Source organism: Trematomus bernacchii, unplaced genomic scaffold (assembly GCF_902827165.1).
Source record: "Trematomus bernacchii unplaced genomic scaffold, fTreBer1.1, whole genome shotgun sequence".
NCBI lineage: Eukaryota > Metazoa > Chordata > Actinopteri > Perciformes > Nototheniidae > Trematomus > Trematomus bernacchii.
This window is the reverse complement of record NW_022987313.1, coordinates 5,959,180-5,982,785: the sequence shown is the minus strand read 5'-3', so window position 1 is coordinate 5,982,785 and position 23,606 is coordinate 5,959,180. Positions and strand designations below refer to the sequence as shown.

The 23,606-nt window shown below is 40.5% G+C and overlaps 3 protein-coding genes across 3 annotated transcripts; 2 read left to right on the top strand and 1 right to left on the bottom strand.

Moving 5' to 3' along the window:
- Window positions 1–742: 742 nt before the first annotated feature.
- On the bottom strand, window positions 743–2,684 carry znf593 (zinc finger protein 593). The gene is made up of 4 exons (XM_034134767.1): window positions 2,597–2,684; window positions 2,204–2,411; window positions 1,245–1,307; window positions 743–1,122 (listed from the first exon to the last, which is right to left on the bottom strand). The coding sequence occupies exons 2-4, from the start codon at window positions 2,401–2,403 to the stop codon at window positions 996–998; spliced, it is 390 nt and encodes a 129-aa protein (XP_033990658.1). The 5' UTR covers window positions 2,404–2,411; window positions 2,597–2,684; the 3' UTR covers window positions 743–995.
- Window positions 2,685–3,512: 828 nt separating this feature from the next.
- Window positions 3,513–16,615, top strand: rlf (RLF zinc finger). The gene is made up of 10 exons (XM_034123946.1): window positions 3,513–3,842; window positions 3,896–4,069; window positions 5,192–5,443; window positions 7,426–7,580; window positions 8,289–8,370; window positions 9,193–9,328; window positions 9,445–9,647; window positions 10,596–10,732; window positions 10,911–11,052; window positions 11,416–16,615. The coding sequence occupies exons 1-10, from the start codon at window positions 3,513–3,515 to the stop codon at window positions 16,132–16,134; spliced, it is 6,330 nt and encodes a 2,109-aa protein (XP_033979837.1). The 3' UTR covers window positions 16,135–16,615.
- A 1,989-nt stretch (window positions 16,616–18,604) lies between these two features.
- Window positions 18,605–23,258, top strand: zmpste24 (zinc metallopeptidase, STE24 homolog). Its single transcript, XM_034134741.1, has 9 exons — window positions 18,605–19,010; window positions 19,716–19,862; window positions 20,174–20,377; window positions 20,479–20,631; window positions 20,819–20,960; window positions 21,095–21,270; window positions 21,395–21,499; window positions 21,625–21,768; window positions 21,878–23,258. Exons 1-9 carry the CDS (start codon window positions 18,903–18,905, stop codon window positions 22,100–22,102), a joined length of 1,404 nt encoding a protein of 467 aa, XP_033990632.1. The 5' UTR covers window positions 18,605–18,902; the 3' UTR covers window positions 22,103–23,258.
- The last annotated feature ends 348 nt before the right edge of the window (window positions 23,259–23,606 follow it).

Below are 23,606 nucleotides of genomic sequence, written 5' to 3'. Positions count from 1 at the left end.
GTTTTCTCCATAGACTGTATATATATAAACTCACTTTACTAAAGTTAGGTGTTGGCACAGTAGCAACATTTAAAGTGGCAGTGTTGCCTTGCTCGTCCCAGGAATGTCTGCTGAAACGCTTCAATTATACACTTCTTTGCCAAAGCACACTGTTATTAGTATGTTTTGAAGCTTTGTGTGTACCAGTGGAAGGCTTTGTTTTTGCTGGACTAACCTTTGGAATACCAAGATGTCAACAATGTGGTTTTCATTCTGCATAGAAGAAATGTTGGCAGAAATAAAAGGGGCTGCTATACAGTAAAGATACCCAGCTTGAGAGAGATTGCTGGCATTATCTGCTATGTGTTATACCATTACAAGAGTAATAACTAAAGCAAGATTTCCATTCATTTGATGTTGCACATACCAAGACATGACCACAAGCCTTACTTCTAGAACTCAAGTGTGATCTCTCTTTGAACATATGATCATCGTGTAGATAGGAGTTGTGTGCGTTCAACCAAAGAGTGTGAAATCCTTCCTAGATTATTTAATTTAAAATAGGCTAGTTCAAAACCTCTTAATCCTTGTCAACATGTAGTTTCTTCCAAATAAATACTGATGTCGAAAGGAAATGAAAATCCCTCCACCAAAATTATTTTAAACATCTTGTCCTGGGAATTTTTGTGGGTTGGTAACCCTCAGGATTCAGGAAATACTGCAATAACCACAGTGCGTGGTCTCATATGAAAGCAATCTGCAATCTCCATCTACCTCATGTTTATTAGCATTCCACACAGTGCTAAACATACTCAATATTTGCATAGGTACATGTTGTATTACATTACCTAGTATTAAAGGTAAAGGCTTTTCTGATTCTGTTGAAGTGTGTCACAAAAAAAGCATTTAACATTGCACTCAAAATGTGTGGGTCAACAAGGAATAACCGAAGCATTATCCCTTTTGTAAATGCTTCGGTTATTGGGGTGATCAGTCCATGGCTTAAAGTGGGTGGCTCAGTCCATGTCCTCTTCCACAGTCTGTGTCTTCACTTCAACTGTTTTTGCGGGGATGTATGAGCCCATACCTGCCGCTCTCTCTGCCTCTGCCTGGGTGTAGGGCTCCTCTCTGAGCTTTTTCAACCTGAAAGGAAAAAGAAGAAGAGGTAAGCTCTGAAAATCACAGAGATACTTGGCCGCGTCACAGTTGCAGGGGAAATAAAGTAGGTAAATGTGAAAATATACTGTTAAGATATGGTGCCTTACCGTCTTTTGTGCACTTTGGTTTTGAAGTGCTCTTTCATTGATCTCATGTCCACAAAATATCTCCTGGAAGACATGAAGGAACACAGTGTTAAAGGCTAACTGCATAATACCATGTTATTATTACCTTGTCTAAGATCTCTTTTGTAAGAGACTTTCATAGCAAAACAAATCAAATCGATATAAAACCAATACAAACCATTGTAACCAGTCACATTGTAACCAGTCACAATAGAAACTATCACAGACAAACACGTGAAGGTCCAAAATTAGAAGCTCCAGAGTTAAAGGTGGTCATCCAGTAAGCTGAGACTCTTAGGACCTGCTTAACATTCTGTCAGTATCAGCGTGCCTTAGATATCTGTGCTGCTTCTTATAACACAGGATGTGGAATTTAACATAGTACATTTACTGTACTTAGTCAACATTTTGGGTTGCTTGCCATTAACTTGAGTATTCACATATAAATGCTACTTTTGTACTTTTACAGCAGTATATTTCTGTGGGAAATATTGCAATACATTTGACAGCTTTAGATACTTATTTTTGAAATGTTCCAGTCATTAATGAACAATGTAGAATAAATAATGATGTATTATTACGCATTAATCTACCTATTTCAACATTAACATTAGAATGGCTTACATATTATTGCACAACAATCCCATTTTATTCTGAATTTGCCAATCTGCATAATGAGTACTATTACTCATGGTAATTTAAGTATATTTCTATTTTGATGATTTGATATGTTCATTTATTTTTAAGAGTACCTTTGCACTGATAATACCATATGATTCCACCATTAGCCAATTCAGCTCATCTTCAATTGGTAAACAAACGTTTAAAATGGTCACAAAAAGGACATATCCGTCATAGATAAGAATTAGTGCAATTGTTTGAATAGCAAATAACAAATGGTAAGCCTTATGAACATTGGAAATCAACAGGGGTGAACTTACGCGCAGTGTAAACAGTAGTGTTGTGCACACCCCGTCACGTCGACGTCCACCTCCTGGTTGAGCAGCTTGGCTGCTGCCTCAGTCTTCATGTCCGAGTGGATCTCGTCCATGTCTTTGGTCCTGCGCTTTGTCTTCCATGTCTTTGCAATGTGCTTCTTCGCGTCACTTTTGTGGTTTCCCGTTTGTTTGGACTTTCCCATGGTTGATCCTGGTGAGCAGAATACAGAATATACAGTTATCAGCCATCGAAGCTCACAAACTAGCTATTTCACTCGACCAAATCAGATCCTGTGGAGTAACATGTATGTCCATTAGAAACATTCAGCTCAACGAACAGCAATGTATGGTATTAGATCAACAAATCGTCGCATTATGTTTCTTAGCTGTGCTTACCGTTTACACGTGTGACCGAAAGGAATGTATTTACTTCCGGGTCAAGAAAAGCCACAAAAGAAACTCCCACTAACCTGTAGAGGGCGACAAACACCAGTATTTGGAAAACATTGATTTTAAAAAATAAAACCAAAGTAATACTATATAACGCTACAATAATGAAACTACGGATAGTTCATATTAATAAAAAATAAAAGTAAAATGTACATTAAAAACTGTTCACATTTGGATCAATTGTTTTTTTTACTTATGCTAATAAACAGAAAAAAATACTGCAATGCTGTCACGAAGCATTGAAAGTTGTAGAGACTTTGGATGGAGTTTTTGTCTGTTCACATGTGCATTTTTCTAAAATAATATATGCAACTGTTATTACTGCCAGAGCAACAGCAGCAGTTTTTCATCCACTTCCTGTCCATGATTTTCAATGTTTGTGATAGAATAGAATAGAATAGAATTGGGAGGGATGAAACCCTCTTTAATGGTCACACATGCAGAGCACACAGCACACACAGTGAAATTTGGCCTCTGCTTTTAACCCATCCTAGTACCAGGAGTCTAGTACTAGGAGCAGTGGGCAGCTATTGTACAGCGCCCGGGGAGCAATGGGAGTGTGGGGGGAAGGGGGGTGTCCGGTGCCTTGCTCAAGGGCACCACGGCAGGGCAGGAGGTGAACTGGGACCTCTCCAAGTAGAAGTCCACACTCCATATTTAGGTCTGGTCGGGGACTTGGACCAGCGACCCTACGGCTCCCAGTCCAAGCCCCTACTGACTGAGCCACTGCTGAAGCATGACATCATCCCGGTGCCTAAAGCTGGAGACCTCTCAAAGCCAGACAACTACCGAGGCATCAGCCTGACATGTATCATCCATAGACTGTATATATAAAGGTATCACCGCAAAGGTTTACAACCGGATGATACTGAACAGGATACGGCATGCCATCGACCCTCACCTGAGGGAGAACCAGAATGGCTTTCGAGAGGGGAGAACCACCGTAGCCCAGATCTTGGCACTAAGGAGAATGATCGAGGAGGTGAAAAAGGATAACCTGACTGCGGTACTGTGCTTTATCGACTTCAAAAAGGCATTTGACTCGATCCACAGAAGCACAATGGTGAAGATCCTTGAGGCATACGGTGTCCCTCCCAACCTACTCCGGGCAATAGAGACCATGTACGCAGGAACAAGGGCCAAGGTGGTGACCCCAGATGGCAACAGCGAGGAGTTTGACATCCTGGCTGGGGTAATGCAAGGGGACACCTCTTCATCATAGTACTGGGTTATGCGCTCAGGAAGGCCATCAGTGGACGAGAGCAGAATCTTGGCTTCACTCTAACACCAAGGAGGTCGAGACGATACCCCACAGTTGTCCTGACAGACCTGGACTATGCGGACGACATCAGCCTGCTCTCCGACAGCGTGGAACAAGCACAGGAACTCCTGAACAGAGTGGAGTTAGAGTGTGCCAAGGTTGGCCTTAGGCTAAATACCAAGAAAACTGAGGTTATCACCTATAACATCTTACCGGAACATCAGCAGGAGTGTACATGTAACCAACAAGATCCTGTACGAGGGAATACCAAGGGTGAGCGAGAAAATTGCAGCCAGGAGAATGAGACTAGCAGGACATTGCCAAAGGCATCAAGAGCTGCCAGCCAGCAAATTGGTGCTGTGGGAACCAACACACGGCCATCGGTCACGAGGACGTCCCACACCAACATACGTGGACGTACTCAAGAATGACGCAGGAGCACAAAGTACCAATGAACTGGCCAGATGTATGGAGAACCGGGATGACTGGAAGCGATGATGGAGGGCTCGTCTGAGGACGACCTAGAGAGAGAGAAGCATGAAGTGTTCATTTTTTTCAGAGAAAATTCTCCTCTTTCTTACTACATGATATATTTTGAAAGGGTTATGGTTAGGTTAACCCTATCTGCAAAAGGCATTTTCTTCCCGAATCTGAAAAAATGCTGTTTGCTCAGAATCTCACTAGAAGTTGACTTTTTAAAGATACGTAGTTCCCACGGCCACAGGGTATTCAGAAGGCTACACTTTGATGATCTTTTGGAATTTGATATATGAACATTATGTCTTCTTGTTGATTATACACGTATTTATGCTGATAGATTGTGCTTTCCTCTGTTTTATATATTATTTAAGTCAATATCTTTTGGTTTTTGACTGACAAAACAACTGATTTAAAATCATGTCATTGTATTCTTAGAAAACTGGGATGGACATTTCAGAGATTTTATAGAGCAAAAGATAATCAAGAAAAAAACATTTATTTATTATCACTTATCTGACATTAAAATAAAACACCATAGGCTACACTTATAGAGTTGTTATGCACATCAACATAAAACATCCTGATAGGAAAAATACAACGCCTGTAATTATGTTAACATAAATGGTTAGTTTGCTTGGTGTTCACACTGATTAACGCACCAAGGTTTGCTGAAATGAAAATAAAAAGGTTCTTTAACATTCCAGGAAATAACAACAACCAACAAATAATCATACCAATAAACCTGACGTCACATTTCCAGCAGTCGCCCCCCTCTCCCATGATGTTTTCGGGTCCTGCAGGTGAAGTTCACCACACATAAAATATTCCGACAGCCCGTGAAGGCAGCGTCAGACTGCACTGCATACGCGCGGTGTAGAGGAGCGAAGATGGCGGAGAGTGTGGAGCCGGAGCAGGACTGGATGGTCCGGGCCGACGACACCCTGGTTGCAATGGAAACCCTGCTGGCTACACTTAGAGCCTTTGAAGACGTGCTCAGGCAACAAGATCTATCCATAGCATCTTCCACGGAGTACTGCGACAACTTCTGTCAGGTAATGTGTACATGCAAACATTGATGCCAGCGTTAGCTTCACGTTAGCTCGCCCTGGGTTGTTTTTCTCGTTTCCTGCAGGCTACAGCTAACGTACCACAGCTGCTGGCCCGCTAGCTACCTGCTCAAGTTTAGGGCTGGTCCATAACAAGGGAGCTATTGCACACTCTGTATTTGTATTTATATTAACACATGCATATGCACGCTTAAACATTGGACCTAATAGTATTGGCCTTGGGATGTAGGCTGTTGGCAGATGAGTGATTTACTGTGTGTTGGCTCAAGTTGTTACAGTAAGCTGACTGATGTTCTCGTCTTAGTCAAAACATACTGGCAAGGATCTAACATAATGCACTGGACATTTGCACAACATTTATTGTTTGGGGCGGGGCGGCATCGCGTTATGTTTATCCACATTTTCTTGCTAGTTGCAGCGTTAAGCCACTGGGAAATTGCATTTTTATCATTCTGAGAAGTTGTAAGAATCCAAAACTGCATTTACATAACGTTAGTCTTTGTAAAGATTGATAATGGGCTGGCAAGGTTGAGGATTTGCCACTACCATGTTATATTTTTTATTTTATTTACAATGCACTCTTATTTAAATTACCCTTATTCCCAAACTCATAGACTTGTAAGTACAATTGCAAAAACAAATGTTATTAATTGTATTTGGTAAAAATGTTTCAACTTTGCCAGTAAGGGAACCTAATACCTGAAAAATGTATTTTATTTTCACTGCTTGGTGAAAATGGTTAGAATATAATATCATATACAGTAGCATATACAATAATTATCATTACTGTCCACCAGAAAAACAACAACATAAAACACAGACAGCCTTTAGGTAAACAACCACAATAACACAGTGATATATCACATTAAACAGTTCAAGTCTCTTAAAGTGTGTTTTTGCTGAACTGCATTGGAAAGATACTAACACAAACTAGGAAAATTAAACAGAAAAGTTGACAACATTTGAAGATAGCAAAAGGATTTGTGTCAAGTCTCTTTTGGTCTGATGATATTTCCTTATATCAAAAGATGGCATATGTTCTCATGTTGAATAACTGTTTGGTAATTCCCTGAGCCTTTAAGTTTTCACACTTTGTAAATGCAATGTTTTTTGGGTTGATTTCAAACAAAAAGTTTGTGTTTATTGTGTATTTATTTTCTGCTGAAGTCGGAAGTAGTCTGGGTGTAATTACTACACTGCTAAGGGTCTCCAGGATTGAGCCCTTATGTGTGGCTTCCTTTGAGATGGCACTATATATTTAGACTGATGGGAATTAATTTAGTGCCTCTCTGTGGACACAAGCAGCAACCAGCTAGGGTCCTACTGTCTGGCAAATGGGACTCCTGGGATCTTGATAGTGATGATGATTTAATGTGTGAACATATAAGTGACACTGGTTTACACACACGGATGTTGACTCCTTTGTGCCTGAGGACAGTTGACAGTTAAGACAATATTGACTACAAACAATAATGTGCCCTCTGGTAAAGAGTCAATAAGAGAACATAAAAAGATGTTGTACGGTATCACTTCTTGTTAACTGCATTTTAATTGTTTTCATATCCATATAATACAGTTGTGTTGACCGAAGGAAGGATATAACTATTGCATTCATTACAAAACACATCTAGGTAACTGTAAAATGTTATAAGTAAAAGCTTGAAAAATATGGTCATTAACATGTCCCCCTCCATCTGTAAGTTGTTGTTTTTTAGCATGTCGGCTCACTAAGGGTTCAGGTTTGCCATATTCTGTACAGTGAAATCCCATCAGGCCTAATCAGAAGTGTCTCACACATCAGACAATGTCAGCTGGGATCAACTGGTATCTCCCCCAGGTGGAAACCCACTGTTTATCAGACAAATGTCTCCTCTATGATGTCTTTTTATCACTGTTTTTGAAAGTATTTTAGTTCTCTGTTTATCTCCATTTTTGACACTTTATGATGTTTTTGTGTTTGTTTATAGGCACTCATGCACTATGCTGGGAGCAGGAACTCTATGGAGCATGGTCTGCCTCTTCTGGAGGTCTACTGTCTGTCCATTAGCTGTTTCGCTGCGGCCCGATCCCACCTCACTGCAGACTCCGACAGAGTGGCCCTTGTTTTGAAGAGACTTGCTTTGTGAGTATTGAAAAAGGTCCAAGGCGTATTTTGCTCCGGTCACATTTTACCCACTGTGGCATCATTTTTCATAGTACATAAATATTGCACCGTTACAGTACAATCACAAAGGAGTGATTCTTCAAAAATGGTGGCTTCAACTAATATCTTTTCCTCTACTCTGTCTGCATTTTACAGAATTTAAACCTAAATGAAACTTGTAGAATAAACAGATTTTGATTAAATGTCACTATTTTAGATAGGTTTTGGTAATCTTTCCAGACTGAAGAATAAATCTCATACAATTTGAGAATCTGGCACAAATTTCTGTTTTTACAGTTTCTGATGATGACAAATATTGTAATTGTGCAATCTTTTAAAGAGGATATGCCTTTTCAAGCCTATTTTGCTACTAAGAGGCTACTTTGATTGGCAACATTTCTTGCATTAGAGATAGAGGTTGTTTCATTGCTTTGAGCTCAATTCAAAGTCTTGCATGAAGGATCTTATATTGGTAACCTTGTAATAACCTTGTGTATGTGATGCCACCTCAAAAACATGTCAGCACTGTTCATTCCATTTTCAAATGATCCTTTTTGACATGTTTACTGTATGGATATGAAGAAAGCTTTTTCTTGATGTTTGTATTATGACAGACTGTATTTGAAAATAGTATGACCAGACTTCATTCCTGCGAAATCATTCTCAAATTGTTATTATTTCTTGCAGGAGCTGTTTTGAACTATTGCTGTCAGTGCCTGAGAATGAAATCCCGTATGAAGCCTGGGTTCAATTCCACCACTCTGTTCAGGTAGAGAAAGTTGTTTTGAAAAATTGTTTGCTGATGTGCTGCAGACTTAAATCCTTGATAAAAATAAAATGGTCTAAAGAAAAATGCCGTTCTGTTTGCTCATGCCTTAGCAGGCGTTATCAGAAGCCTTCTGATAGGCTAGTGAAGCCTGATGTCCCCAGCTGTTGTAGATAGGAGTGTTTTATTTCTGATTGACCTTGTTGAGACTAAATCCACAGTGTTTTATAACCCCTAACTCATATATTGGCTGACAGTCATTTGTGATAAATGCTTGCTGAAGGAAAAACTATACTGATATACAACAATGAGTAATGGAAACTCATTACCACACAAACGTACAGTAAAACTAATTAATTTATGTTCATTAAGTAGATATTTTCTTTGCTGTTGCTGTTGGATCGTTCCCAGCTAAGTGGCTGTAACAAATACAGCACAGTGCATAATATTTCCTAGATTAATCACAAGAATGATGTTGTTTGATGTTCTTTCTAATTAGAAAAATTAACACTTGTCTGCAGAGTTGACAACAGAGGGAAAGCAATTTAAAAACTGGGCAGCTGAGCTGTGTTCAAGTTTTATTTCCAGACCTGAAAAGTGGGGTTCAAAAAATATTTAGTTTTTTTAGAATAAATATATTTGGCCTAAAAATTAAGTTATGTTATGTAGTAAAAGTGAATGAGTGGCCTTTCCTTAGCAAAAGTCCATATTTCACATCATTATATTACAATAACCTTCTGTGTAGGTGTTCTCAAGAACGAACAGAACAAATGGTGGTTTTAAAAAAAACATTTAAAATATAATGTTTTTGCATCTTCATTGCAGATTGCCCATGATACCTTGCTACAGTATGGAAGCACAGACCTCCAAGCTTTACTCCAGATCACAGGAGAGGGAGGCGCGTGGAGCAACGCTGTCCTCACCTCTCTCCTCACCGGCCAGACCACAAACCCAGAAGAAGGTACGGATCTAGTTAACTCAACTATGCTATTTCCTTTAGACATGAAAGTACTTATCGTCAGGTTGACCCTGTCGAGGTAGTTTTCTAATCAGATCTTCTTTGCATCCTGTCACTAGTTAATGCATACATCAGCTTGGAGGGCGAGGGCTTCATGGAGATGCGCGTGAAGCACCTGGAGAAGATGGGCGAAGTGGCTAAAGCCGTGGTGCTGGCCAAAGCCTGCACTGAATGCAGCTTCATCTCCAACCAAGCTACCTTCCGTCAAACCTTTGTCTTCCTGCTCTGTCACCTGCTGCCCAATGAAGAGGCCATCATGGAGGTATTACAGCGCTATGACCCTAATTTAACACAGTCATTGATAGGTGAGTTAGGTGTAAAACCTACAAGTTGCGATGGGAAGAAGAATGCAGGAAACTAGTTAGCTTGAGAGCAGAGGTCTAAATAATAGTGATAACGAAATGATTGAAATGCTCAGCCTGTGCTCAACTTGCTGTTGCTGTAAGAGGAGACATCTGGTTTTGGCAGGATGTGTTCAGGGCTCACAGCAGGTGGTCTGAGATCTCAGTTTGACTCCAGATGAAGCGTCACCTACGCTGAGCAGTCAGTCACACACAGGAATAACACATTTCTCCCTCCTGATATTATAACATTTTTATTTATTCAACGATGAATAGAAATGTGGACATATTCAAACATTTTTATAGTTTTAAATATTAAAAATATGTCTATTTATAGCGGGTACCAGCTCCAAAAATAGAGCCCTAAATTCACATGCAAATTGAGTCTCTGCTAGTCAGTTTGAAGACTCAGAAAACCTGTTTGAAAGGCTTTAGAGGGCCTTTTAGCTTTAGGCACATAATAGCTGTGGCATCTTCTTGTCTTCGTACTCGCAGACCAGTTTATTTAACCCTTTGTCCTACATCTGTTGTGCTATCAACTCCCCCACCTTTTACTGGTATGCAGTCAGTTGAAACCTTGTACATCCAGCTATTAACTTGTCATGCTGTTGAAGGATGACACATTGGAATGTAGGTCAGCACAATATTCTAACATTTCCTTACTTGGAATGCAAACGAATCATTACGACATCATCTTTACATATCCCTTAAGGGCATGGTAACTTCTGAATAATTTCTTACGGAGTATGGATAAATAAAATATTACCGGTATTACACTGGATTTAACAGATTTGAAATAGTGCCTGGAGGATGATTTGTCTATCATGTTGTTTTCTAAGCAATCAGCATTGTATTTACTCCCTGAACAGATATCAAGACTTGACTGTAAGGACGTATTGGAGATCACATGTACTTTGGAGTCTGAGGGGGAGGAGAACCACGCCTTCATCTTGTGCACAACTTTCCTGACACAGCAGCTTCAGCAGCAGAGCCTGTACTGTTCCTGGTGAGTGCTTCCTGTTAGGAGCCAAGATGTTGGGTTGACTGCATGTATTGTACATTTTGACTCCCTGATAAGATGAGTTGTTTCTCTTTATTGTTGTGGACATCACAGTTTGTCAAATTTGAATATCTTTGAGAAAAAGAAATATAACTTAGATTTCTTGTGGGTTTTTTATCCAAAGGGAGTTGACTCTGTTGTGGAGTAGGCTTCAGAGGAGGATCGACCCCTCGTTGATGTCCCTTCTGGAAAGATGCCTTCAGCTAGGTGCCATTGCCAAAACGGTCCTGCATTTGCTTTGCCTCGTCCGTATCATTCAGACAGAGGTGAGCCCAATAGGCTGCTTTCCATTTCTATGCTGGGTTTTAGCTGGTCCATTTGGTTGTAAAAATATCCTGTTGGACATTTTCACACATGAGTAAACCCCAATAGACTCTCAGATGTTTTATAAAATAGACAACGAGTTAAAGAGAGGTCTTAAAACATCCAGCCTTCAAAAGAGTAGTCAGGAGGTGGAAACTGCAGTAAACTTAACAAAAATGTCATCCCACTATTTATGTATTACTTAAAATAGCAATTTTAATTTCAATGACATTTTAGTGTCAGAATGTAATGCATGTAAAACAGTATGCGGTTTTATTTGAAAAGATTGTGAAATAAGGATAATAATATATCACTCTTATTTTCAGACGCAGGAAATGGGGATACCTGCCTCAGTAGAACTTTGTGTCAAAGCACTTCAACTTCCAAAGCAAGATGACTCAGAAACCAGGATCTCTGTCTGTAAGAGCGTGTCCTGCCTTCTTCCAGGAGACCTTGAAGTGTTGCGTGCCTGCCTTCTCACAGAATTCATTCTTTGCCCAAGCCCGGAGGTCTTTGGGTCCTTGAAGGAGCTTTACTTGCGCCCCGACCAAAAAAATGACCAGGAAAGCGAGGTAATTCCCAACTCACTACGCTGCGAGTTGCTATTAGCTCTGAAGGCATACTGGCCGTTTGACCCTGAATTCTGGGACTGGAAAACTCTGAAATATCACTGCGTCTCCCTTCTGGGGTTGAGGCCGGAGTCAGAGGGGGAAGAGGAGGAGGCAACAGACAATCGAGAGAAAAGTACACAACCTGAGCCTCAGGGAGTCGCAGTGAAAGTAGAATCTGAGCATCAAAAGATGATCAATGGAAGTGTTGATGGTGATAATGAGCAGAAGGATAACAAGCAGGTTTCTAACTCACCAGAAATTGAAGGAGAATCGGAGTCAAAGAAACACAAGTTCTGTTGTAAGATTTGTAAGAGGTCGGTCAGTGACACCCAAATCATTCACCACTCCAAGAGGCACGGAGAGGGCAACAAACACCCCTGCCCCGTGTGCTTGGAAAAGTTTAAGAGCAGAAAGGTTCTTGTTCCTCATCTAAAACAACACATGCAGAGTAAAACTAATCTCAACATAAAGAAAGAAGATGAGCAGAAACGGGTGGATGAAGAGGATGATATTATTGAACCAGGGGAGATCACTGTTGACCCTTCCCTAATGCAGTACTACAAATCCACACATGATCCAGAGGTGCTGCAACACATCGTGCAACAAGCCAAAACGGTGAAAGAGAAGAATTTAGATGATGACGAGTATGTAACGTTTGAGTACATTGACCAACACTTCAACCTGCAGAATCGGGACGAGTATCCATGTCCAGGAACCGGCTGCACTCGGATTTTTAAACATTCCAAGTACTTGTATGTTCATTTAAAGTCAGAGCACAGAGGTGATGACAATGTAAAACATTTTCAGCAGATGAGAGACAAGCGTGAGAAGTGTGTTTTTTGCAGACGCCATTTATCCTCCGCACACCATCACCGCAAACATCGAAGAGTCCACTATGGAGATCGGCCTTACATGTGTGTGGTTATGGGTTGTGGCGCTAAATTTAGGACTTCCATCGAGCTTGTCACGCACAAACAGACCCACGGCTTCCACCTCAACTACCAGTGTGAGCTCAAAGGCTGCTACGTCATCTGCTCCGACTTGGGACAAATCTACCACCATGAAGCACAGCATTTCAGAGATGCAGCCTTTACATGCCCAAGCGCTGAATGTAGTAAATACTATCTATCCAAAAAAGAATTCATAAACCATTTATCCACACACAACATCACCTTCTCTGAAAAAGACTTTGAGGCCCAGAGGAAGGCGAGGCGGAAACTTCTTAAGACGCTTACTACTGAAGCGTCAAACCGCCTTAATAAGTCAAGTGATGCAGCAGAGACTGAAAATGGAGATGTCCTAAACTCTTCCTCAACAAGTTGTGCCTCCTCTTTGCAATCACCTGATGGTAAGGAGCCCAAAACAACAATGACCCTGGTGGCTGTGTGTTTTGATGGAAGTAAGTTTACTTGTGGTTTTGAGAAATGTGGCATGACTTTCTCCAGAGCCAGAGATGTCCAGAGGCATCTTAAGTGTGCCCACCCAGAACACCTCAAACTGGAGAACAAAGAACACAAACATGACAAAGACAGGGGCTCAAAGTCCAAAGGGATGAAGACTGAAACTGAGCCTGACTGTGAGGAAGAGGGAAAAGGGGAGCTCTTAACTCCATTTCAACCCAAGAAGGCAGACGAAGAAAGAAAAGAAGATGCTGAACCCCAAATCAACGAAACAAACTCTCCAAGCTTTCAAACTAAAACTGATGATCTGAGTGAAGTCCTTATTGGGCTCAGTAAACTGGACCTGAATTCATTATCTCCTCACAGTGTGCCAATTGAGCCCCCTGAGTCCAACCCAGAGTCAAAAGAATCCAACACATCTCTCCATCAGGCCATCATGGCAAAGCCTCCTGTTGTGCTGCTTCGGAAGAGGGCCCTTCAAGTGCCAGATGAAAAGGTAGAAGTCAAAACTGAAAAAGTATCAGATGATGATGAAGAAGGTGATGCCGAAGGTGAAGGTGACGCTGAAGGTGACGCCGAATCATTGGCCAGTGCTAAGCCCTACGTCTGTGAGATGAAAGGTTGTGACTTCAGGACCGCTCAGAGTTACAGCTTACAGCGACACTATAACAACTTACATGGCCGCTCTGTTGAACAGGCAAGAAGGTTGACTTCTCTGAAAACAACATCGTTTAAACCTTACATCTGCCAGCTTTGCTCCAAAAGTCACAGAGAAAAACGTGACATGAGGGCCCACTATATTCAGATACATAACCTGAATCCCACTTTGGTCAACAAAATAAGCTGTATACAGCACGAGGGGAAAAAAAACACTTCAATGCGTGCATCTCTCAACCTGAAGAAGCATGGTCTTAGCGTATGGAAAAAAGAGATCCCCAAGCTGCAACGCCAACCAGAGAAACAAAACTCAACGGTGGTAAGCGAAAATAAACTAAACATTGACAATCCCTCACCATCTGAAGATGGAGGAGAGGGTAAAGCTGAGGGTAAAGCTGAGAGTAAAGAGGAAGACAAAGCACAGAAGGGAGAAAGAGGGGACAGGACAACACAACAGGTCAGGACTACAAGACGATTGGTAACCAAAAGTAATCTCTGCTATATACTGGATAAATTCAGTAAACCCTTTCATTGTGTAGCAAAACATTGTGATGCCGCTTTTTCCACCCAGGCGGGCCTCGTGCGCCACCTACAGTTGATACATCATTACAATCGCTCTCAACTCCTTTTGGAAAAAGATTTTGAGACGCATCACAGACCAGAAGCCAGAAAAGAGCCCACCAAGAAAAGGCCTCTTCCAAACTTAGATGAACCTCAGCCCCAATACAAGTGTCACTTTGCCAACTGTCAATCTTCCTACCACCTTAAAAGCAGCCTAGTGCGTCACACTCGGGATTCTCACTCACAACCTTCAGAGCCGATAAGGTGCAAGTTTGAAGGCTGTACAAAAGTGTTCAGCCATAATGATGCACTTAAAAAACATGCGCTTTATAGTCACTGCGAGTACTATGATTCACTGGTGGTACGTCTGCAGAGCACTCACAAAAAGTCAATTACTGGATGCCAAAAAAAGCTAATTGTTGCACCACAGAGTCCTCAGAAAGAAGAATCTGGATCAACTGCCGCACAGGCTGAGGGATCCAGTTCAGAGCCTGATGGGACCACCCAGTCACAGGAAACGGGTGAGGAAGCTGTTGATGACGTGAAAAACAGAGAAAAAAGGCAACCGAGGTATTGTTTCAGCCGTTATGTCTTCAGATCTCACGAAGAAGCGTTACAGATGTGCCAAGACCGTGGTTTGCGCGAGGCCTACCCATGCATGATGCAGGACTGTGATTCTGTCGTCAAGTACTTGAAGAGCTTGCAGCGTCACTACCTGAGGACTCACAGCATGCGTCGGGATGATATCTGTAAACATAGAGATAAGCTGGTTAATAATGCTGAGCAGCTGGAGGAACTGATTCAGAGGAAGTCAGCCAGGACAACTGTTACAGGAGCATGTTCCCCTAATGGGGTTCGCAAAATGGAGTATCAGGCAGAGCCAGAAAACACAGGGGGGCAGCCTGCGCCCATGAGCTTACACTCCATCAAGGCAGACACACAGGAGGAGGATAATGACAACCCAATGGGATTCCCAGAGGAGGAAGAGGAGGAGCCGCCACCTGTTGAGAGAAATGGTGTCCTTGTTGGTGCAGATGAGGTGCTTTATGGTGAGCCGAGCACCGGAGGTCACACTGAAGGCTCTGCTGCTGCTGCTGCTGCTGCTGCTGCTGCTGCTGCTGCAGCAGCAGCAGCAGCACAGAACAGCCAGAAGCAGGAAGAGAGATTAAGCTTGGATCAAATCAAACCTCTTCTTCGATCCCTCACTGTTGACCTCTCGCCACCCTGCTCACTGTGCATAACTGCTGTGGACGGCCTTCAAGACTCGTCAGGCAGCAAGGATGGGGGTAAACTGGCTCCGTTGCCCACCCCTCCTGTTCGCCAGCCACTAAAACGAAAAAATGAATTGTCTGAACCACCCTTAAACTTGAAAGAGACTCAACCTTGTAGCCCCTCTCCTCTCCCATTTGACATCACAACTTATAAGCCTATAGGCTTTGAGTCTTCCTTCCTGAGGTTCATACAAGACACGACGCCGAAAGACAAAAATGCGCCGGCAGCGAAACGGCGAGACTCTTTCAGACGTGGTTGTTCAGTAAAAGAGAACAACCAGCTGAGAATCTCTCGCAACCGTAGACGCACTCAATCCCCACTGCTGAAGCCCCACGCTATGACTCGAGACTTTACATCTGTCCAAAACTTGAAGTCCATCTTGGACAAAGCCTTGGCGGGGTGTGGGGACCTGGCTATTAAGCAGCTCCAGTATCTGAGACCTGTGGTGGTGCTGGGGAGGCCGGTGTGCAGCACCACCCTGCCGGACATCTTCCCATCAGACACCAACAATTGCGAACTGCTCCTCGGAAGTAAGTTCAACTGAGCACCTTTTTAACATAGCTATGGAAAATTATTTTGTACTTTCACAAGTTGATCAGTATTTAGTTTTTCTCTCAAATATAGTATTAAGTTTTTGCTGTTTGTTTTTTTATTTGCCAAACTGAAGAATCATATAAAAGTGAATTAGCATTGCAATGAAAAACAAGTGTAAATAGTGCATATTCTTTTTAGACATCACAAATGTATATACTGTGGTCCTCCAGGATACATGTACAGATGTTCAGATTGTTAGAAATGGTCAGTAGTGTATTGCAAGACCTTCTCAGTTGTGTGAACTTGTGACTGAAAGAAAACAATTCCTTACTACAAAGATTTTGAGGAATATGTTTGGTTATTTTCACCTCAGTTTATAATAAATAAGTGTTGGGATGCAGTGTACAGATGTTGGCAGACATGTATGTATGTATGTATGTATGTAACACTTTTTAAAGAAATAAATGTGGAAACAAATATAAAGCCCTTAACTTTCAGAATTGTGTAAGTGACTCTTTTTTATATATACAAAGTCACGAGAAAGGGCATCATAGCTGCTGTTTGCAAACCTGAAAAACAACTAATTAATTTAAAATCATCTCTTGTGTTCTATGTATTTCCACTGCCTGGAATATAGTGTTTAGTGTAATGGTACACGATGAGGTACTATTACCAAAAGTGTCTCTGTTCTCTTATAGCTATGAAAACATCCTTTTGAAGTAACAATTACTTTTATTAGTGAAGTATTTTTCATTTTATATCACTATTGGAAACTTCAGGATTTTATCCAAAAATGTTTACTGGATGATTTACTGGACAAAGCTAGTGTCAACCTAAAGTCCTGGACCCCATAAACTGTAACAGTTAGTTTGTGCAAAAAATATTAACTTTAAAGGACACCTATCATGCTATATTTAAATGATATATTGTAGGGCCATACCTATATAAGGTATATTTATACGTTTCTGTTTTCAAAATACCAAACAGATCATGCATTTTAGCCCCTGCCTCATTTCGCTCTATGTGCTGTTTGCTGTCTACGGAGCTGATTCTGTGAGCTGCAGCTGACCACGCCCCCCTGAAGGAGAGGGGAGCCATGCTCTGATCAAGTCAAGAGGGGGAGAAAAAAAGATCTCCGTCGTCCGTGTTTTATTATATTATTATAGGCCTATAGAGTCGTTATTCATTTGTTTTAAAGCTCAATAAATAACAAAGAAGACCTTTGACCGGCACTTTTCTAATTCTGTCCGGAAGATTTAAACTTTAACGGACATCTTGACCGGCGAAAGAAACTGAAACTGAAACTCTGCCGTCTACTGACGTCAGTAAAGTGTTCAAGTCTGGATCAGTTTTGATCAGATCCGTTGCAGCCCCTTTTTTAGAGATTTGGGTATGGAGGAAAATAGAGAGGGTTGTGTTTTCTGACACTTGGTGAGTTCCCTGGAACACCGGGGACACATTCATGTATAAAAGACGTACAATAGTGCATTTTGCATGATAAGTCCCCTTTAATTTAGTTTGGGTTTATTTACAACTTAAACAACAGGAGGTTGCTCTTTGAAGATGTAGGTTTTAATACCATCATTATTTTAAGACTACACATTTTTGAACAACTGTGTTACTTTGAACTACCACACATAAACCCAGGAGCCAGTCAGAAATGGCATGATAGAGAGGATAGTGGGAAAAACCAGTAGCTAATGTATGTCCCCTGAACATTATAATTTGGCAATGACTGAAGTTAGATCCTAGGGTTAGATTATTTCAAATGTGGTGTTTCGCCTAATGTAATAACAAGTGATAGACTGAGATAAACCAGGGTTATTAATCTCATGTTTATATATATTTAAATATATAAGAATTACTTTCCATTTACACCATACACTGAATAAACTTTAGCACACAAGTTCACTGTTTGCATGTATGACAAGTATTCTGCACAATTGAGGTGTGGCACAATTTATCTAGAGGAGGACTCCAGCTCCCCTTACAGGTTTAAAACATTATCTTTGAAGGGTATCTGATCCATGGATGTATGACCATAGCAAGGTTGTTTGATGAACAAAATAAGCCATACTCCACATAAGGGTTCAGAGAAACAGGAAGATGATTTAAAATAAATAAATGTACTTGTAATAATATATAATTACATTTATATTGTTCAAAGAGTTAACTTAACAGTTTCATAGTATAATAATGTTTTATATAATGTCTATTATTTTAGTTTGAGAACAGAATACATTACAGATTCAGTATGCAGGGGATTGTATACAAATAAAATAATATCAGGGGTTATCGCAGTAAACAATGGATTATAATATCATATACATACAGACGAATTAGAAAGTAGTTTCACATATTGCTGAACTCTTTGATAATCACAGTTGAGTTACTGAAAAGGCCAGCATTAATAAGATACAAACTTTCCCCACAACTGCAACAAAACAGCAGCGGAACCAAACGTATAGTAGTCTTTGTTTCCACAGGGATAGAATGTGTTGCCACACCTCACATCTCGCATGAATGGAAAGATATTAGATGTAAAAGCCTTGATTTAGGAATGGAAACTGGATGCACAGTTAATCGGTATTTGTCGTTTTAACGTGGGAACCGTGTTCCCTTTAGTTAACCTCAAATAGTTGTGTGTGTTTGTGTGTAGTGAAAGCTAAGTAGCTGCTAAGCTAAAACTACCCGTCAGGCTAGGAAACGGTAACATTAGCGTTAGCCTGAGAGCTAGCCAGTCCTGTTCCAACAACACAAAACTAAAACACTGCAAAGATGGTTGAAAGTATATTTGACCTCCCGGTGGAGAAGCTGATATTTTATGCTGTTTTGGGATTTTCGTGGACGGTGTATCTCTGGGAGGCATACCTTTCTTACAGACAGGTAATTTAATAATTTGTCAGTCAAAGTTCCTCCTTTGTAGCTAAATGTGTTTGTCGAGGGGGAAAGGACCCCAAACCAAATAGTGCAGTGAACGTTAACTTACAAAAAATGTGTGATTGTTTTATATTCTTGCAAACTCAAGATTAATGCCAGTTCATTTAAAAATAGTTTGGTTTGACAGAATTTATATAACAGTAATGTTTACTCAACTACACGTTTAGGTATTTTCCCTTTGTGAAACTATGACAACTGGATTACATTTCTATGTTACAAAGTATTTGAAGAAAATGTTTGGTTATAATTCAGAAGAGTGTCAGCATGAGGTTGACAGATGTTGGCAGACATGTATGATTTCTAAAACAGTAAACGCAGAAACAAATATGAATACCTAAATATTATGATGCCTGTTTCTGGCGTCTTTTGTTTGGCAAGTTTGGTAAGACAGAATGAAATGGCATTTTCGGAGCTTTTTGCTGAGTTGGGTGTACTTCCCCTTAAAACAGGATGTTAACAACTTTGTGTATATGACAGAACAGAGGAGCAGGATAATTGTAGTTTTATAAGTACAAATAAATGCACTTAGAAATATTTCAATAGCAAGAATTAGAGGGATATAAACCCATGTTCGTCTGAAATTGAAGCATGGGCTACTAATACAAATTGACTTGTGTATAACATCAGTGCTGATCTCTTTCCCTTTCACAGAGGAGCATATACAGATCAACCACACATGTGCCACAGGAACTTGGGAAGATCATGGATTCGGAAACATTCGAGAAGTCGCGTCTCTATCAGCTGGATAAAAGCAACTTCAGCTTCTGGTCTGGACTCTATTCTGAGACTGAAGGGACGGTAAGACAACTAGGAAATTAAAAGCAATAGGCGTCTCAGCAAAAAAGCTGTACTTTCACAATCAGTCTTATTAAGGATGTCTTGAAGTGGGCCCTGTGTGTCAAGTCTGTGTCATAAGTCTGTTTACTTTTGTCACTTCAAATGTACATGGAATAAGAGAGAGAACTCGGATTTAAAATATAATATTAAAGTGTAATTGATTATTTTCCATGAATATTGAGTTTAACATGATTTTAAACTCAATATTATTTATTATCATATGTATGTTATTTTATATTTAAAAGGCTAACGTTATGTACCCAACTTTTCAGTTGATCCTGCTCCTGGGTGGAATCCCATTAATGTGGGAGCTCGCTGGTTCTGTGACGGCTCGCATAGGATTTGGTTCAGAGTACGAGATCACCCAGTCGCTTGTGTTTCTGACGCTTGCCACCCTATTCAGTGCCTTTACTGGACTTCCCTGGAGTGTGTACAACACATTTGTCATTGAGGAGAAGCATGGCTTTAACCAGCAGGTACATTCCATTAGCAAAAAAAGGTGTTTGGCTTTTTGTTGGCAAAACTACTTTTTCTATCATCCAGGATGATTTTTCATATGTTGTTGTCATCCTTTCAGACGTTGGGGTTCTTCCTTAAGGATGCTGTGAAGAAGTTCATTGTGACCCAGTGTATCCTGCTCCCTGTCACCTCCCTGCTCCTGTACATCATCAAGATTGGTGGAGACTACTTTTTCATCTACGCCTGGCTCTTCACCCTGGCTGTTTCTCTGGTCAGTGCTGTATTCACCTTGTGTTGAAACAAACAAAGAATGCACTTCTTAGAAAAGGGATTAATCGTGTTTCAAAGGAATGTGTAGTTTGTTTGGCAATTACGGAGTAGCTCTAAAATAACACAAAAACACTCTGTAGTTACACTTTGGCTGGTTGTTTATCACAATACTTCTCCTTTGTTCTCAGGTACTCGTAACGATCTATGCTGACTACATTGCTCCCCTGTTTGACAAGTTCACACCTTTGCCAGAAGGAGAGCTGAAGACAGACATTGAGGATATGGCCAAGAGTATAAGCTTCCCCCTCACCAAGGTTTATGTAGTTGAAGGTAAAGTAATACAAAGAGGCATCATCCAGATTGCATGTTTTTGTCAAGTTGAAGAGATCATTTTTAAATGGTTCTACAGCTTGGTTTAGGATACGGCAGTCTTAAATTGTCTTGAATGTTTTCCATAATTCCAGGTTCTAAGCGTTCTTCACACAGCAACGCCTACTTCTATGGGTTCTTCAAGAACAAACGCATTGTGCTGTTTGACACACTGCTGGAAGACTACTCACCTCTCAACAAGTCTGGAGAGCCCCAGCCCGAGCAGGCAGAGAGAGAGGATACATCGAGCGAATCCAAAGCCAAGCCCAAGGTTACAAAGCCATAAACTGTATTCAGAAAATGTCCTATTGCTATTTTTAAAACTATGGTTCTTTACATTACTAGGGATCCCTGTGACCTGACTGTCTTGTGTTCTCTTACAATTAACATTGCAGAACAAGAAACAAGGATGCAACAACTCAGAGATCCTTGCAGTCCTTGGTCATGAGCTTGGCCACTGGAAGCTTGGCCACACTGTCAAGAATATCGTCATCAGTCAGGTGACACATGTTCTCCTAATGTCTGCATTTAAACAAAACCACAACTTGATTACTCACAATCAAATAAAGACATTCAAATGTAAGTTTATATGCAATTAACATCTTCTGACTGTTCTTTTTTGCAGATGAATTCCTTCCTGTGCTTCTCCCTGTTTGCTGTTCTGATTGGACGTAAGGAGCTATTTGTAGCTTTTGGCTTCAATGTCAGCCAACCCACATTGATAGGCTTGATGATTATCTTCCAGTTCATCTTCTCCCCGTACAATGAGGTGGGTGTGCTTCGATAAATAGGGTTTCCATCAGTTTTTGATCGATTTTTTTGTATTTTACCTCAGATTTTGTCACAAATTCAGTTGTTTGTATATGTTGTGGTTGCAGCTCCTGTCCTTCTGTCTGACGGTCCTGAGTCGCAGGTTTGAGTTCCAGGCTGATGCTTTTGCACGCGGCATGGGCAAAGCCTCCGAGCTCTACTCTGCCCTCATCAAGCTCAACAAGGACAACCTGGGCTTCCCCGTGGCTGACTGGTTGTTCTCCATGTGGCACTACTCCCACCCTCCCCTCCTGGAGCGCCTCAGAGCTCTGGGCAGCATCAAGCAGGACTGACGGGGCTGGGAGGGGGGGGCGCGCTCGCCGCTTCCTCCAAAGGGCCTCCGCAGACCGCTGCTGGGCCTGTGATGTACCCTGGTCCTTTTCTACCTATCCCCACCCCCCATATTGTTTTATCTTGTTTTAGTTATTTCCTTTCTTGCCATACTTTTAATTTTGTGCCCTTTATAACTTTTTTTAAACAAAACCAAAACATATCAGCACAAGCCAGCATTAAAAAAAGAACTTTCGCTCTTTCGGTAGACAGGCAAAATATTCACTTGTTGAGAGCAATACATCCAGGCAATGTGTGTTTAGCAAAAGCTGTTGTCAAAGCAAGTTTCACATTTTGCAGATTGACCCTAAGCCTTAGTTTTTTATATTACTTTATTTCGGAAGAGTTGTATTATTCTTTTAAACATTTATAAAGACAAAACCTGAAATGTATTTACAGAAATAAGTGTTTCTGTTTTGATGTGTACATGACATCTAACTGTAAAATCTAATGAGTATAAGTTTTATTTATTGTGAATTTTTTTTTAAAAGAGGAAAGAAACACATAATTGGCAACTACATACATAATCATGGCATGGCTTTTTGGAGATACACAGGCCAGAATTAAATGTGTCTCTCAAGTGCAACTGTTGCTTCTTTAGAAATATCTCAGTAAAGCTCAAGGGTAAAATAATTAATGAATCTTCAACTTAAATTCTCAGTTTTGCCAGGAAAACTAAGTAGAAACTGTCACACAGAAGAAATATGGGGGCCTCTTAATGTCTGTTATGTTCAGATAATGAACAGGAGCGGTGCAGAAAAATATAATTTGTATTAAGCTTAGTCTTTTCATTTTTTTACATAAATGGGGGATCTTGTTTTTCTGTTTATTTCTTTTTAAAGCACTTGCTTGCCGACAAGGTTCCAACCATACTTGTACATATGTAACTTTAATTAGTCGAGTAATGGCGTATGATATGAATTGTGAAAAATGTTGAATGTGGTTTGAAATTTTAAGTTGATTAGGTGTTTCTTAGTTTCTTCTTTTGGTTTTTGGACGGAGTGAGCTGGGGGAAGGGTGTCTGAGAGGTTCCTTTCACCACATGAGCCAGTATTTGGATTGATCAGTGAGGAAACGGTGTACTTTCTTTGCTGCATTGAATAAAATCCTTCAAAGCATTTCTTATGGTTGATTTTATTTGTATTTTGTAGATGCTTAAATTAAACCAAAATGTTAGCTTGTGTTTTTAGTCATTACAGATCAAAGTTCATCCTTTATTTAGGTCTAACTGAGAAAACTTTAACTAATTTGCCATGATGAGTTTTATTTTAAATTAAAAGATACCACTTTTCTACATGGCATAATTTATAGAGGCTTCCTTAACACTCCTTTACAACTCAACATGGACTTAAATCTTAATGAATGATTAATGATGAAATCACTGTTGCTTTCAAATATGTAACATTTGTTGCGACACATGTTTAGGATTTTTAATGTCCAAGGACTTTAGATTTTCTGTTAAGGGTT

Bases quoted from the DNA above. Each gene is read 5' to 3' on its own strand.
- znf593 (XM_034134767.1), bottom strand. From the start codon at position 2,403: ATGGGAAAGTCCAAACAAACGGGAAACCACAAAAGTGACGCGAAGAAG. The intron at 1,308-2,203 runs GTAAGTTCACCC...CATGTCTTCCAG, and splicing joins CACTACTGTTTACACTGCGC to GAGATATTTTGTGGACATGA. The intron at 1,123-1,244 runs GTAAGGCACCAT...TTTTCCTTTCAG, and splicing joins ACCAAAGTGCACAAAAGACG to GTTGAAAAAGCTCAGAGAGG.
- rlf (XM_034123946.1), top strand. From the start codon at position 3,513: ATGATACTGAACAGGATACGGCATGCCATCGACCCTCACCTGAGGGAG. The intron at 7,581-8,288 runs GTGAGTATTGAA...TATTTCTTGCAG, and splicing joins GTTTTGAAGAGACTTGCTTT to GAGCTGTTTTGAACTATTGC. The intron at 8,371-9,192 runs GTAGAGAAAGTT...TCTTCATTGCAG, and splicing joins AATTCCACCACTCTGTTCAG to ATTGCCCATGATACCTTGCT.
- zmpste24 (XM_034134741.1), top strand. From the start codon at position 18,903: ATGGTTGAAAGTATATTTGACCTCCCGGTGGAGAAGCTGATATTTTAT. The intron at 19,863-20,173 runs GTAAGACAACTA...CCAACTTTTCAG, and splicing joins ATTCTGAGACTGAAGGGACG to TTGATCCTGCTCCTGGGTGG. The intron at 21,769-21,877 runs GTGGGTGTGCTT...TTGTGGTTGCAG, and splicing joins TCTTCTCCCCGTACAATGAG to CTCCTGTCCTTCTGTCTGAC.